Source organism: Heptranchias perlo, chromosome 34 (assembly GCF_035084215.1).
Source record: "Heptranchias perlo isolate sHepPer1 chromosome 34, sHepPer1.hap1, whole genome shotgun sequence".
Taxonomy (NCBI): domain Eukaryota; kingdom Metazoa; phylum Chordata; class Chondrichthyes; order Hexanchiformes; family Hexanchidae; genus Heptranchias; species Heptranchias perlo.
The window spans coordinates 11,880,810-11,897,637 of record NC_090358.1 but is presented as its reverse complement, the minus strand read 5'-3'; the positions used below and the strand labels follow the sequence as shown (position 1 = coordinate 11,897,637).

Here is a 16,828-nt window from a genome sequence, read left to right as displayed (position 1 = left end):
TTTTGGATCTGCAGTTTAGTACACACCAATACAAAGGGTGATGGGGCTCCTTAACAATATAATTCCAGCTGTACCACAGCTAAGATACTTTCAATATAAACCAAGCAAGCTTGAAACATCACCTTTTCGTTTACATTCAAATCCGGTATTTATCACGGTATCATCGTAGGTACAACACAACCTTTCGGCCCATCATGTGCCAGCTATCCAGTTAATCCCATTCCCCTGCTCTTTCCCCATAGCCCTGTAAATACTTTCCCTTCAAGTATTTGTCCAATTCCCCTTTGAAAGTTACTATTGAATCTGCTTCCACTACCCTTTCAGGCAGTGCATTCCAGATCATTACAACTCACTGCGTAAAAAATATGTTTTCTCATGTCGCCTCTGGCTCTTTTGCCGATCACCTTAAATCTGTGTCCTCTGGTTACCAACCCTTCTGCCACTGGAAACAGTTTCTCCTTATTTACTCTATAAAAACCGTTCATGATTTTGATTTCAAGTCTCCCCTTAACCTTCTCTGTTCTCAGGAGAACAACCCTAGCTTCCTCAGTCTCTCCACATAATTGAAGCCCCTTATCCCTGGTACCATTGTAATAAATCTCTTTTTGCACCCTCTCTAAGGCCTTGGCATCCTTCCTGAAGTGTGGTGCTCAGAATTGAACACAATACTCTAGCTGAGGCCTAACCAACGTTAACCAAATTTTTTTTAAAAAAAAGTAATTCAACCACCAAAGCGCAAAAAACATAAGTGAAATGCTTAATCTTGAGGCAAAAACTAACGTACTTTGTCACCATTCTAACAGATTAGCGAGACTGAAATGCAGCCTGCATTTAATTTGGCCCTTTTTAAACCTCAGAGGAATTGCACACTTGGGGGTAATACCAGCAAACTGGTGCATGAAGCAGTTGACTTAAGGAGATGGTCCCTACAGCTTGAATATTCACCTAAGTTTTCTCATATCTTAATTGTAACTTATTTCATAATCATAAACTGCAAGTTTAAAAATTAAATAGTACTGTACATCAAAGTCTGACAAGAGGGAAGCAGCTGGAACACTAATTAGCCATGTTTGTTATTCTGTAGATACGTTGGCTTTACGCATTATTCAATGCACGTAATTGTAATCTCTACAAATTTTTAAAGGCATCACGAATATAATTATACTGTCTTGAAATTTTCCACGAGCTATATAACACCCATATATCCATGATATATATTTTTTGATAACACCTCAATATTGTACAAGAACTGCAAGTAATTTGACTAGAGAAGGTGGCTGTGCCTCTGTGCGTCCAAGGAGAAATAATGCAATCCCCCATTTTGGTGTTGCCTTTGTGCATCCTCACTGCGTGTGTAGGGTAAACTGATGACAGGAACCACTCAAACATAAAGTAACGGTAACCTTGAAAGTTACAAAGGTTAAGAAAAGCAATTCTAATGACCTGTGAGTGTTTGCATCAATTAACATTACCAGACTTTCATGCACTTTATCAGCAGTGTACAGACCGAGAGACTTCCTCTGGTATGGTACTGATCATAGCCCTTTTGTTATTTTCATGATCTGGAACAGGCAAACCCAGAAGCCAATAATTTTTTGTTATTATTAGCAGTGCTGTGTTTTCAACATGTTGCTAACAGAACAAATTTTGTTTTGACATTGATCAAAAATGGTAAATTGGCCTTTTACAAGCTTGGATGATCTTTTGAACAGTGATATCAAAACCATGTTATTTTTTCTTTGTTATTTCATTCAAGCTTATGATGCACCAAGTCTCATTAGCAACAGCTAAAGGCTTTTACAATTCAAACTATAGCAGAATCCATACAATAAAAATCAAAATTCAAGGGAACATAAATTAGCAAATGTTACATTTTGAAATTGTCTGCACCAGACGGCTGCTACTGAATCTAGACTACCTCCTCTGATATCAAGTTAGTCTTCATAGTAACAGAAGGTGCACACTAAATTATTGTCATATTCAGCTGTAGAATGGAAAGTGGTAAGTGGCTTTGTTTTAAACATATCGCTTCACAATTCAATATGCAGTTCTGATTATTGCCTAAAGAAAACTAGTGGCGAACAGGGAAATATTGTATTGCTTTATACAATTGGTAATGAAAATTAAATGAAGAAACTAAACAGTATTGTAATTTTACAGATTTCTGTAGCATTTTCCGAACTAAATGATAAATATGTAAGCTTATAATTTATTTTGTTATGTAATATTGGAGGTTTGTCCAAATAATCGACTGTTAATTATTGCTTAATTTTCTTGCTTTCGTTATGGCGATCATCAATTAGGAATCCATTTGTCATTTATATTTGCCACTACAGCTGCCAGTGGAAGCTCAATAGGTAATTGTACTGCATGCTGTGTTACTGAGCAATACAGACTAAGATCATCCATGTTCTGTGCGGTTCGTTGGGGTAGTGGAGGCAGAATTACAATTGGTCTCCGCAGCTTCAGGCTCAGAAGCAGAAAAACCAACCAGTGTTCCCGTTTCTATCCATTGTCCGCTGGTGGACATGTGGAGACACAATTTGGTTAAGCTGTGATGCCCAAGCCCCTCCCCCCCCCCAACCCCAAATTGTTGGAACAGTTTTGCAACGAGGAAGAACAGGCTCTTGAGCAAGGTGCCAGCTGGCACCTATGAAACCAGAGCCCAGCATATGCCAGTGTCCTCAGGAAAGGAATGGAGAAAATCGTAACATGAAAGCATGCAGCATTGGTGAGCACTGCTCATGGTATTGTTCAGTAAATAATTGTAAAATTCAATACCACTGGTAATGAAAAGCAACTCGATCTGTATTCCAGTGGGGGGATGGGAATTGAGTCATTCTATATATTTCTACTTTTGTTTCTGTTGAATCTGATATCTACCCCTTTTATAGAACAACTAAGCTCAATATGAAGCACCAGCCCAAACATGATGCCACTGCAGTTGCACCATGTCAGCATGGTAATGACATGCTGTTTTTATATGTGCTGAGTGCAATAAAAACAAACTCAGTCACTTTGAATACATGTTTGAATAATGTTGACTCTACAAGGGACTTGCTGCAAGGCTAAACCACCTCTAAGGGAGGAAAATTTCTAATCTGCAGCAAATCTGGAATCAATGAAAAGTTTACAAATTTTCAGTGGTTAACTCCAGATGTGCCATAGAAGTTTGGTTCTAGGAACAGTAAATTTGAAGCAGGTCAATGAGAAAAATTGATTGCTGTTCAAAGTTAGCCTATGACTTGAAGGTAGAAGGAATTTTTCTGAAGAACACAAATGAGCTTTGCACCCATGGGATTTTTGTACTGAACATTCATTGAGCACAGGGTTCTTTGACTTTTTTGGTATTCAGCAATTAAAAATATTTATCAATAAAACAATTTTCTATCCTATAGTACACATAATCATTTTGTTAAAACATACCCAAAGTTATGAACTTTGCATATCCTTCAGTGAGTTAATGAAAGACAAGCTTGTCAGTCAATAATATATCACAAGGTGCGCTTATATCATGGCTGTTCGTTTTGGCACAAGACAAAGCCAAGTGGCAAACGGCTGTTGACATGATAAAAACAACGAAAGAAACAACTTGCATTTATATATTGCTTTTCACAACCTCAGGATGTCCCAAAGCATTTCACAGCCAGTGAAGTACTTTTGAAGTGTAGTCACTGTTGTATTGCAAGGAAATGTGGCAGCCAATCTGCATACAGCAAGGTCCCAAAGAGATAAATGACCAGATAATCTTAGTGATGTTGGTTGAGGGATAAATGTTGACCAAGAAAGAAAACTCATTAGATATAAAAGACGCCTTTGGATTTCATTATTACATAGGATCACTTGGCTTCTTCATCAAATATCATTTAACAGTTTTTTTTAAAATTGTATTGGATTTAAAACTACAAATCAACAGTGGGAACAACAGCGAACATGATGAAAAAATTACTGTTTTGAGTGAGTTCCAGAAGAAAGTGGAGGGAGTTACAACTCTGATGGACATAGTGCTGACATTGTTTCACCAATGATTTCAGCATGATTTAACAGCTTATAAAATTCTTTTTTGTTTTTCTATTTTCTTTTTGCAGGTAGTTTCCATTTTGAAAAGAAACACTCAGTGCCAAGGATGAAGTTCTCCATAGATTATTCCTTCTTTGCAGTGCCCCTCTTTCTATTGATGGCTTGCCCAACAGTAGCCGTTAGCTTCCCTGAAGATGATGAACCCATTAACACTATAGAATTCCACCGTAAGTGAAGTACCTCTTGGAATGTCACTTTTTCTTCTGTGTACATGCAGACATGGATTAGTAAAATCAGTACCAAAGTCACACATTGACAAGGTAAACCATTCAATCATAAAACGTAACAAACAGGCCAGCTGCTCTAGGCAATGAAATAACAACAGTACAAGTTGGAAAGACACCTGAAATCTGATCTGTGTTATATAAAATAAATTAAATAACAGCTCATATGTATCTTAATCTATGGAACTTTGCCTTTAATAATTTAGAACATTGTCTTAAAAGGACTGCAGAATCAAGAACATTCATTCTGCTGCTACCATTCGTATTAAGAAATAATAATTAATTTTGCTACAATTGCCACTAGCAGCATTTTTAATTTTTACTCAGTGAGTGAACTCAGGATATGTGTTGCTGCCCAGCATCAGTCAGACCTCTTAGGCTTAGATAATGGGGGGGGGGTTGACTGCAGATGAACAGGAACACATAGCCTTAGTTCCCCTCAATGGGTAAACATTGAAAGTGCCAATCATAGCATTGCACAGACAGCAAGAGCCCATGAACAGAAAATGAATGATGGAATAATCTTTCTTTGGTGAGAACTCTCGCTTTTCTTCAAATAGCGCCATGTATTTTTTACATCTATCTAAGCAAGCAGCTGGGGACTTGGTTTAACATCTCATCTGAAAGATGGTACCTCCAACGATGCAGCACTCCCTCAGTATTGCATTGATATCAGCCTATATTATATGCTCAATTCCATTGTGGGGCTTGAAATCACAACCTTTTGACTGAAAGGTGAGGTGTCAAGCTGACACTACAAAGAAGTTGGATGGTGATTGGCAGAATCAGCTTCACTGAGATGGTGCTGGTTAATCAATTTCAAATCCAAAATATTTCTCAAAGCATTATTTTTCAACTGGACCAGTCATGTCAACACCGTGGCTACAAAAGCAGGCAGAGGCTGGATACTCTGTGATGAGCAGCTTAACTCCTGACCTCAAACCCTCTCCGCCATCTACAAGGCTCGAGTCATTAGTGCAATGGATCACTTAGCAAGCTCAACACCATCCAAGAGAAAACAGTCTGCTTGATTGGTGGCTCTACCACTGAACTCTGTATCCACCCCCTCCAGCATTGGTGTACTGTGGCTGCAGAATACACCATCTACAGGATGCGCTGTAGCAAACTACCAAGCTTACTTAGACATCATCTACCACTGTGGAGGACAAGAACAGCAATATCATTGGAATGCTGTCACCTCTAAGTTCCCCTCCTGAATTAGACATATATCACCATTCCTTCATCGTCGTTGGATCAAAATCCTGGCATTCCCTACCTAACACAATTGTGGGAGCACCATCACCACCTTCTCAGTACAGCTAGGACTAAGCAATAAATGTGGCCTTCTACATCCTAAGACAAAAATTAAAAATGTGTCTTGAAGCATAAGTGGTGCATATGGACAGTGAAGTTACACCAGGTGTAAGTACAAAAATCAGTTGACCCATTTTCTGTTCGTTCTGTTCCTCCTTTCAGGGATGGCTGCAAAGTCGTTTATGCATTGGCTTCAGAAGGGAAGTGGGTAGAATTAGAATGGGCACTCACACCCTGTACCTGAAATCACTGTTTTCCCCCCTATTAGTATCTGCAAAAAGAATCTGTTATGTGCATAGAGGGGGCATGTTTGTAACAGCTCGTAATAATACCACTTGCTGCCCTTCTGGGTCCCAGTCTGAAAGCCAAAATATCTTTAGAAACGCAAGATTATCAGCCCCTTGCCCACCGCTTCCCCCACCCCTAAATTTAAAAAAAAGGGAAGATATCCTACACCAATCAGTACTCCCTTTAACCATTTTTCATACAAGCAGTTCTTTCTTTCATGTTTAGTTTGACACCTACATGATCTTTTTTGCACCTGACCTGTGAGAAGGCCATATTTGTTGTTCCCATGTCCAAGGTAATACAGAATCAATCTCTGAGATTGGTAAACAGAGAAACCCTTTTCTGAAGAGCCAATGCACTGAAGTGAACCTGACCACGCTGGACGTCGCCTCAGCATTTCCCATCCAATGGGGGAGGGAGTAAAGAGCCCTGTAAATAGAGATAATTAATAAGTAAAACTTGGAAAACTGAGTCAGTGAGCAGGAAAGAACTCTGAAGAAGTACTTTTATCAGTACAACGAGCACCATATGGTTATCTGACAATCATCAATTAGAAAACAAATGTTAGTGTATGTAGTACTTGATATCTAATCACTAATGGGCCCAGCTTGTTTTGTTCAAGTATAATCAAAGCGCGATATAATGCATTATCCATACAAATGGTTTGTACTAGATACGTACACCAAGTTCATGTCTTGCATGGATTTCTCAGCTATGTAATCTTGGGTGAAGATGTAACCAAAATCTGTTTTCACAGATTCAAGACAATATCCAATATTCAGAGGACGGCTTTTAGGAAATGAGTCTTTACATAGATTGGACTATCAGCTAATGCTGAAAATTGAAGACATACTATATATTGCTGGCAGGTAACTTATCTAATCTAGGTTTTTCTATTCTTCACCAACTTGTATTAAATCACAAATTTAAACATTAAACTTAAATCCTCTAGCAGTAATTCTCATCAAAAGTAAATATAAAAAGGAAAGAAAAGGCTTAAGCTTGAACGGTTACCTCAGTTCTTGAATTATAATATAGCAAACATTTTTACGTGCTTAAATTGTATTTTGTTTTCTAGGGACCAAGTCTATGCTATTAATTTAAATGATCCTCCAAGGGGAGAAATTATTTCTAGCAAAGTAAGTCAACTTTTTGCTTTTGTTGTCCCCCTCCTATTTTCTTCCCCTTTTCATATCACCACGCTGCATCCACATTATCCCCTTTGGTCAGTAGGACTAAATGTTGTCTGGACTGCACCGTGTTTAGCTGTACAGACACTATTCTGATTATCTGCTGTGGTAGTGGTGTGGCCCTTATCACCAAGTCACACCTTGGTTTCTCCCCCTACTCCTCTTACACCTTCTCCTCCTTTAAGCACGTCACCTTGTTCCACCCCTCTCATCTCCTTTAAAATCCTTTCTCAATACATCCTTGGCCCCCCCCTCTTCCTCGTCTGCACGCTGCCCCTTTGGCAACACCATCCGCAGACATAGGATCAGCATCCACATGTATGCTGATGCCACCCAGTTCTATTTCTCCACCACCTCGCTCAACCTCCCCACTGCCTTGGTTTTGTCCGACTGCTTCTCTAACATCCCATCTTGGATGAGCCACAATTTCCTCCAGTTAAACATTGGGAAGATCAAAGCCATTGTCTTTGGCCCCTGCCACAAACTCTGTATCAATGCCATCCTGACCCCATATCCTTTCCATCACAATGGCCACCTACAAGGCAGCTCCATAACATTGCCCATCTCTGTCCCGTCTCAGCTCATCTGCTGTTTGTCACCTCCAGACTTGACTCTTCCAATGCTCTCCTGGCCGGCATCCCATCCTCCATAATTTTCACCTTAGCCAAAACTCTGTTACTTGTCTCCTATCCCGAACCAAGTCCTGCTTCACACGTCACTCTTCCCTTGCTGACCTATATTGGTTCCCAGTCCCCCAATCCCTCAAATTTAATATTCTCATCTTTGAATTATGGACTTACCCCTCGCTATCTCTGCAACCTCCTCCAGGTCTACAATTCTCTTTTTCCCCCCCCCAAACCCACAAACAGAGACACTCTGGCCTCTTGTGCTCCCCCTTCACTCCACTTTTAGTGGCTGTACCTTTAACTGTGTAAGCCCACACTCAGGAATTTACTCCCTAAAGCCCTCTGCCTATCCATCTCCTTCTCCTCAAAAACCACCTCTGACCAAGATTTTAGCCACCCTCATCCCAATATTTCCTTCATTGGCTTGATATTCATTGATTCCAAATGCCTCTGTGAAGCATTTCTGGATGTTTTTGTTGTGCACTGCCATTTTTTTCTATCCTTTTCTGTACTCTGCTGTTTGTCTTTTACTGTCCGCCCAAGGAAATGCTAACAGAGCAGTTCTGATATGAGTATTCAATTGAACCAGCCAGTTTGGGCCATTTGAGGATGTTGCTATGTGGCAGATTTTTTTTATATTCGTTCATGGGATGTCGCTGGCGAGGCCGGCATTTATTGCCCATCCCTAATTGCCCTTGAGATTGTCCAGTACTTTGTTGAGTTTGTAAATTGCTAGAGCACTCCAGTTGATGGTCAGTTCGGAACTGCTCACTCTTGTGTACTTAAGGAAACCATCGCAAATTATAATGCAGATAGTTTTGGGAGACAGAATCCGGTACTGATAACTCACAACCCAGATTCAGCTGAAATATTTCAACTTCCTGTCAGCCATGTTGTGATGGTGCAGTGGTAAAACTGACATGTTTGCTGCATGCTGTATCTGTGCTTGTAGGTTGCAACATAACCACTTAAGAAATATTGAAAATTAAATCCATTTATGAAACACTGTTACAAAATGTTGCAACCATTACATTTTTGGTGGATCTATGAGTACAGTTTCAACAATAAATATAAATATGCACTCTACATTTTAAATTCTGATAGAAACTAACATGGAAATCAAGACAGCAAGACAGAAGTAACTGTGCCATGAAGGGCAAGCACAAAGTAAGTTTTATGAATTATTTCCTGATTATACAAATATACTCTAATGAACAGCTGATTTACCACAGACACTGTGCTTCGATCAGGATCTCTATATACTGGAGTGCAGCATACATATTGCATTAACAAAACTATTGATTAATGTAAATATTGGTGTGCATGAGATAGATGCGCTGATAGAAATTGGAATGAATGAGAATAATGCATTGATATTCTGCCTGGAACAGACATCCATTTATCTGAACCATGCTGTATTTGACTGAGACAGACTATATCATCTATAAACTGATTAAATCAGATATGCGGTATCTATCTAATGCACTTTTGCATTTATTTTTCCATTAGGACGAATGCCACAATTTTATCAAAGTCTTTGTCCCCAAAACTGACGATACTGTTTTTGTTTGTGGCACAAATGCTTTCAACCCTGTATGCAGATATTATCGGGTAAGTAATGACGGACTTTAAGTCAATTAAAATAAATCCATTCAACAGAATTGATCCCCTTTTTGCCCAAATAAGCCCAACATGTCTTCTGAATTTCCAGCAATCCATCAACAGCTTGGCACTTTGCAGACTAAGTGATTAACAGTTTCAGTAGAAACACAGACCCAGTGCCTACAAATGTTTATATCACTATTAAGTGAGATCTTGATGAGCTCACAGAACAGCTCTGAATGTACATCTGCATTTCAAACAAAGTAAAATGGACACCAAGGTCAGCCAAAACATCCAAAATCGAAGGCCAGAAAGGACTAAAGCATCATCACAAATTATATGAAAACTTCCTTTCTGAAGGGCTGAGCTATAACTTTCACATTTAGGTCCCTTCTCTAAATGATTGTTTTATTCAGAAAGACAAAAATATTAATAAATCACTTCAAGAAGACACAGTTCATTTTTCTTTTGCAATATTAAAAGTTTGGAATGGGTAATGGCAATGTCACAGAAGCACAACACTTGAATACATCAATAGTAATTGTATTATAGCCATACAAAATGTTATTGCTTCACAGCTGTTGTACAGAACAATGCTAACACCAAGGTATAATTTATCTTCATTTTATGCAGTTGGATACTTTGGATTATAATGGCGAAGAAGTCAGTGGTTTGGCACGGTGCCCATTTGATGCCAAGCAAACCAACGTTGCCCTCTTTGCTGGTAAGATGTTAATTAGCAAAGAATCTAAATGATTAATGATGTTTATAGTGTCAATACAAGTTTAGAAAGAAACGACAGCTCATTGTATGCCAAATTTGTGTCATAAATATTATTATTGCTTATAATTCATCGCAATGTGGAACAACCCAGAATAACAACCCATGTACATATATAGAAATAATATACACAAATACATTAACAGTATTTAGCCAAGATCTAAAGTTATACTCTAAGGTAACCACAGGAGAACTTTGTACGGTCAGGGTGAAAGTAGCACAGCTGTCAGCCTAAAAAGAATTATCTTAACTTCCTTTTTGCCTGTTTAATATTCTAGACAACAAATTGTACTCAGCAACAGTTGCAGATTTCCTAGCCAGTGATGCAGTCATCTACCGTAGTATGGGGGATGGATCAGCTCTGAGGACAATAAAATATGACTCAAAATGGATCAAAGGTAATGCTAAAATTGTACAGACAGTTGAATCAGACTTCAAGACTGCTACCAGTATAATGTAAACTTTTGTTCCTAGACGTTAAGGCAATATTGTTAGTCGTGTTTACAATTCCCAGTGTCTGACAAAGTAGGAGTTGTGTGTGCAGCTGAAAATGTCAGAAGCCTAAATATACATTTAATATTTTTAACAGAGCCGCACTTCCTACATGCTGTTGAATATGGAAACTATGTGTATTTCTTCTTCAGAGAAATAGCTGTTGAACACAATAATCTTGGAAAGGCAAGTAGCTCTTCTGGAAGTGTCACAACGCAGTCACAAATAAGGATTAGAAATATTAATGAATTTCGCTTAAATAAGAAAATTGCTGAATTTATATCAGCAAGTTCAGTAAACATATGGCAGCCTAGTTTATGAATAATTATTATGTCTAATCTCGATTACACATTCAAAGAGTGGGAGGTTATAAATTGTCAGGTATTTCCTTCTGATGGAATTAGAATCAATGTTATGGGGATTCATCATCTAATTGCATTTGATGTGAAGATCCCTTTTGCATAGCCTGTTCTTGTACATTTGTATTGTAAGTGGAAATCTAAGATTTACAGACACTTTATGATCAATTTTGCAGAAAGATTTCTAAAAATTATTCTTCTCTCTAAAGCCTCCGACTAATAAATATTTTAGTCACACTAATGCTGTTCATGTTACTTGCAATCCCACATAGATTTGCCACAGTAAATTATTAAACATTTTACTCATGGTTAATTAAAGCAGTTACATCCCATTGACCATATGTTTTTCAATATTGTAGTGCAGGCCTGGGAGCATTTTGCTTATTTGAAGGTGTGTTAAAATTTCCGATCTCTGAGGAAAGCATTGTTTACCAGCGGTGCCTGTTATATCTTATTTTAAAAATTAATATTAATTATTCAAAATCAATTCTTTAATATTGTGATTCTGTAAAAAGGGTGTTCCTTAGTGTATCATTTGTATTTCTTCAACAGGCTGTTTATTCACGTGTGGCAAGGATTTGTAAGAATGACATGGGAGGATCCCAGAGGGTACTCGAAAAGCACTGGACATCATTTCTAAAAGCTCGTTTAAACTGTTCAGTTCCTGGGGATTCGTTCTTCTATTTTGATGTATTACAGTCTATCACAGACATTATAGAAATCAATGGCTACCCTACTATTATTGGAGTATTTACAACACAGCTTAACAGGTGAGGAATGGGTAACCTGGCATCAAATTACTGTTCCTTTCTTCTTTTGAAATTGGTCAGAACTTAAATTTTGGGGGAAAAAATGTTTTTTACGCAATATTTTTTCTATCTTGTATAGCATCCCTGGGTCAGCAGTGTGTGCCTTCAATATGGAAGACATTGAAAAATCATTCAAAGGAAGGTTCAAAGAACAAAAGACACCAGACTCTGTCTGGACTGCTGTGCCAGAAGATAGGGTACCAAAGCCAAGGTACATTACCACTATTACCATTGTTAATTTTAGTAACAAGTCAGAGATTTGGCATATTAAGTTTATTTAACAACAGTGTATAAAACAATTTAACTATTACAGGACACACTTTTATAAAGTTTTGTACCATCTTTTGTTCTACTAAAGTGTTGTATTTTTTTTTAAGACCTGGCTGCTGTGCAGGTCATGGCCCAGCAGAATCTTACAAAACCTCTATTGATTTCCCTGATGAAACGCTATCCTTCATCAAATCTCATCCACTGATGGATTCTGCTGTTCCCTCACTCATAGAAGAGCCCTGGTTCACAAAGACAAGGGTCAGGTAGGACATCCTGAACCGACCAACTGTATGAATTATTTGCCCTGCTCAGTTGTTCACATGGAACTTCTCAATGATGTGTTACTGTTATTTTATAGGTATCGTCTGACAGCAATTGCCATTGACAATGCTGCAGGTCCACGTCAGAACTACACAGTTACCTTTATTGGTTCAGAAGCTGGCATGGTGCTTAAAGTGTTAACAAAAACCAGTCCCAATTCTCTCAATGACAGCATACTCCTGGAGGAAATGGATGTTTTTAACCCCTTAAAGTACGTAAAAGATTTATGATTTAATTTTTGCAAAAACTAAGTGTTTACAAAGGAATTAGCCAAAGTAGTTTTTAAAAGTGGGAGGAGATGGAGAGAGTACTTTAAGAAGTACTCTCCAATATTCAAAATTGAACTAATCTCCCTGTGGTATTTTTGGTAATTACTCTCCTCACCTTGTCCACAATGCATTTAGGATCTTCTCTTGTACCAAGTATCCTATCCAATGATGCATAAAGAAAACTGGGAATTGCTAGCAATACCAGTGCAATGGTACTTGAGCCTTGATAAGTCAGTGCCAGCTGTGTATCCGTTTTGGTACTGACTGTACCATGCTCGGGCACCTCTGCATTGGAGTTTGCTGTGGCCCTGAGTGCCAGTTACTGGGCTTCCTCATTACATCACTCTTATGCATCCATAACCAATGCCATCAACTATCTGGCTGAGGAGACCTGAAATATTGCTGCAAACTAATGTTCTAATTGAGGATACCTCCTACAGGGTTGTAGGTGTTTAGTTAGTTTTCTCATTTCATTTAAATAGGCAGAGTACTTTGTACCAACAGTACTTCCTACCACACCATCCACCATTTTCTCAATTGTATAGTCTTTAGCTGCTAAATGCACAGGTACATTCTAGTAATGAAGCGTGTGAGAAATACACATGAACATTATTGCAGATGTAATTTTGCAAGATTTTTAAAGAAATCAGGTAGAGTGTCTGATGTATGATGATTTAAAATAATCAGCCCATACTTAAGCAATGAATCATTATACTTTAAAGTATCACCTGACTGTGTCTTTCTGATTTAAACAAAACGAACAGGTGTAACACTGGTAATGAAGATGACAGAAAGGTCCTGGGATTACAGATTGACAAAGACCATTATGCCTTGTTCGTTGCCTTCTCCAGTTGTGTTATTCGTGTTCCACTCAGTCACTGTGAACATTATGGCACTTGCAAAAAGTGAGTGTTTCTTAACGTTATAATAGTTTCCTTTAGTGATGATCAAGGACAAAAATCAGAATGGTAATTGTACAGAATTTAATAAAATGCAATGAAATACTGTCAGTTATTTAGCATGGAGTTTAATATTTTGCACACAGTTAAACTAGGCCTCGTATTGGAAAGGTATTGTGACAGGGACTGGCAAAGTTGATCCAAGCAGGTTGTTCACTGTGGTGAAGGGTTCAAATAACGGGACAGAAATTTAAAAAAATTAGGAAGTCAGGAGCAAGAAGAGATGTCAGGTGGAACTTTAAAAAAAGGGAATAGACTGGTGGTAGAGCTAATTGGCTCAACAGGTAAGAAAATGTTTCTGGAGAGAGGAAATTGAACAGTATGATGACAAGGTAGGCAGAGATCAATAAAAAAAGGTACGATTTGGTGAGTCTAATCACCTTTTTCTCGCCCAAAATTCTTATAGATTGCAGTTGTCTGGGAAACTATACTTCAGTTTGAATCAGAGGCTTCAGGAAATGAGATGGGAAAATTTGGGTGGGAGGAGACAGAGGAAATGGCAGATCTACAGAAAAAGTAACGGCAGTGACCCATGACTTTAAATGCTTCTGGTGACTGTGGGGCATGCAGAGAGCACCATTTTCAAATAAATAGGGAGGAACAAACAATCCAGTGCTGTGTAATCTCAAGGTACGCAGGAAGCGAAGCTGAATAACAGAAGGAAGAGTGCGACATTAAATAAATCACGATAGAATGTTGGGGCAAAGGTACTTTTGCTCTTTTCTCCATGACTGTCACAAATTTGTGGCATTTTTCACTAACAGTTCTATATGCTGACCTGCTGTATGAAACTGAAATAGCAGATTTTCTTACAGTGCAGTAACCGATCGTAAATTTGAAAGTCATACAAAAGCAAATATAATCAAGTAACAGAACTAAAGTATCAATATTGACTGCAGGACTCTCACCGGAATGTAGCATGTTCAGCTGATTTAAATGTCAATTTAATATTTTATCCCGAGCTCGAGATTTGCAGGACAACTGTGGGGGAGGGAGGCAGCATTAAGGAGAAGTCGCCTGACATAATGGATTATTCTAGTGATGGAGAGCATTAATGTGCCCTTCATGATTATACTAAACCACATTAACTAACCTATTGCATGTCTTATCAGTGCGAAAGAAAAATAATCAAAAATGGGCCTAGAATGAGATACTCAATTTATTTGAATAGTGACTCATTAGGACTTCACTCGGAATAAATTGGATATTTCACTATTCCTATTGTGTTATACGCTCATAGAATGTTTGTATATAGTTTTTTTTTTAAATCTCCAAAAATCTAATTGTCATCCAGGCAATGGTTTACTGTGGCAGAGGGTTGTAAGGCCAGAATAAAAAATTAGATAGGAAGGAAAAAGCAGCAAAGTCAAGCAGAGCTTTTTTACCCAAAGGGTAATAGACTTGTAGAATAAGTTACCTATAAGGCCTCTGAGACAAGTAGATATATCTCTAGTGAGAGATGGGATTGAGGGATATGATGAGAAGATGGGTAGAGTGGGCTGTATGTTTCAAAAAGGTATAGGCTTTTCTTGTTCCTAAACATTCTTAGGTTCTTATAAAAGGGGTGATTCCCTGGTCCAGCACTCCCATGCTCATGATTTTTCAAAATGTGAGCACATCTCAGAATCACCCCTAAAGTACCCACCCAAAAACTTAACTGTATCTTCAAAAGATGTCTGTTATTGCTTTCCATTTTACCCATAGAGCCTGCATTGGTTCACGGGATCCATACTGTGCCTGGTTGGATAATAAATCGTGTGGAATAGTGAGACCTGGTATAAAGTAAGTTTTGTTTTCTCATGCTAACACCTGAATTTCTGATGACTCGATTCGTTGAAGAAATTATGTTTTATAAACTAAAAACAGCTGTATTTCAAACATCTCTGGTGTTTTGCTCTTCTATCACCAGCACCATCTTTGAACAAGATGTAGAATATGGCAACACAGCACATCTTGGAGAGTGTCATGGTGAGTAAGATTTCTGTTATCAATTTGTTTTAATATGGAAGGAATTTAGGATGTGAAGCCACAAACCAATAATTTGAGGTTCTGTGAAGGCACTCTGACCTTGATTTACTGTTGTATTATGCAATTTCATGCATGGCTAACATATCATCCAGGTAACATGTATAGTTTCAAAAAAGCCAAGCTTTTCATCATCATGATATAGTTTGCAGAGCTAAAAATCCTTATTATTTTTAGTGATTTCTAAGTGGAAGCACGTCAAGCTAATGTTCTGAAGTTTTATTTTTGTAGCATACAAGCCCACAGCTGGCTTCAGTTAAACTATTTCAGTTGCTAAGTTCATTACTTTTTTTTTCACTGATCTTTCTTTTAATTCTTTTAGAAATCTTGGCCACTACACCAGATTACAAAACATTTGGTGATCCAACATCTGGTTAGTTTTGTTGCTCTTTTTACATTTACCTTTTTTTTTTCCTCCCCTACCTCAGCAAACTTTACCCTTTCCCTCTCTGCTCACATGGCCGATGACCATGTGTGAATTACTCTACATCTGCCAGCCACTAGAACGATGTAGTTAACTAATCATTCTTTTCTCCTTCATCATTAGTGTTTCCCAGCACGTTTCCCAGCCACCACTGACTAATAAGATTTCTTACCCAAGGTTACCTTTTAACACATAACTGTCCAACATTTGCTGCATTCAGTAGCAGCCTGGGTTTCTTTGCTTCCCCAGCATGTATAGGCATCTCACTGGTTAACTACTAATTTGCTTATCCGTTTTCTCTCCGAAATCAAGATCTGTGTTTCAGTAATGAAATGTTAACACCATAAAGCATTATTTAGCAGATCATTACCTACATTCTCAATTTGAAGGAATGTAATCCAGTGAAAATGTTGAAAACCTTATCCATATTATGTGATAGAGATTGTACTTTGTGCGCCTTTTAAATGGCTGTTATATGTCCTGGCAAATTAGATCATTGAGAGTAAAACATGAGGTCTGTGTAGTGTCCATAATTCATTCGTGTGTTTTCTATGAACGGTCTCCAAACTGATGAGCATCTGCTGCCAATCCAGAGAATTGAGGGGTTGAATACCAAAGCTTCCTTAATCTCAAAGGCTGACAACGAGCTCCATTTGTTTGAAAAGAGTAGCCCTTATAAAATGAGACACTTCCTGGAGACGTAAAAGTGGCTTTGGCCTTAATTCATTGAGGTTTTCTGGATGTATGAAATAAGGGTGTCTTAAAAGCAAAATGTTTGGGGAAAATATTATGGTGT

At 38.2% G+C, this 16,828-nt stretch overlaps 1 protein-coding gene across 7 annotated transcripts in view; it reads left to right on the top strand.

Annotated features, from left to right (window-relative positions):
• Nucleotides 1-16,828, top strand: part of sema6d (semaphorin 6D) — a 189,355-nt gene that overhangs the window by 161,510 nt on the left and 11,017 nt on the right. For 5 of the 7 annotated variants that reach the window (XM_067971432.1, XM_067971433.1, XM_067971434.1 and 2 more), the window contains 16 exons: nucleotides 4,089-4,247; nucleotides 6,664-6,775; nucleotides 6,985-7,045; nucleotides 8,827-8,889; nucleotides 9,232-9,333; nucleotides 9,958-10,048; nucleotides 10,383-10,502; nucleotides 10,694-10,782; nucleotides 11,508-11,725; nucleotides 11,844-11,975; nucleotides 12,142-12,297; nucleotides 12,393-12,566; nucleotides 13,389-13,529; nucleotides 15,288-15,365; nucleotides 15,493-15,551; nucleotides 15,931-15,981. In XM_067971432.1, coding sequence (XP_067827533.1) covers nucleotides 4,127-4,247; nucleotides 6,664-6,775; nucleotides 6,985-7,045; nucleotides 8,827-8,889; nucleotides 9,232-9,333; nucleotides 9,958-10,048; nucleotides 10,383-10,502; nucleotides 10,694-10,782; nucleotides 11,508-11,725; nucleotides 11,844-11,975; nucleotides 12,142-12,297; nucleotides 12,393-12,566; nucleotides 13,389-13,529; nucleotides 15,288-15,365; nucleotides 15,493-15,551; nucleotides 15,931-15,981 — 1,768 coding nt within the window. In that variant the 5' untranslated portion in view covers nucleotides 4,089-4,126. The remainder of the gene's footprint in view (nucleotides 1-4,088; nucleotides 4,248-6,663; nucleotides 6,776-6,984; nucleotides 7,046-8,826; nucleotides 8,890-9,231; nucleotides 9,334-9,957; nucleotides 10,049-10,382; nucleotides 10,503-10,693; nucleotides 10,783-11,507; nucleotides 11,726-11,843; nucleotides 11,976-12,141; nucleotides 12,298-12,392; nucleotides 12,567-13,388; nucleotides 13,530-15,287; nucleotides 15,366-15,492; nucleotides 15,552-15,930; nucleotides 15,982-16,828) is intronic. The other 2 variants (XM_067971437.1, XM_067971435.1) reach the window with 1 other exon arrangement.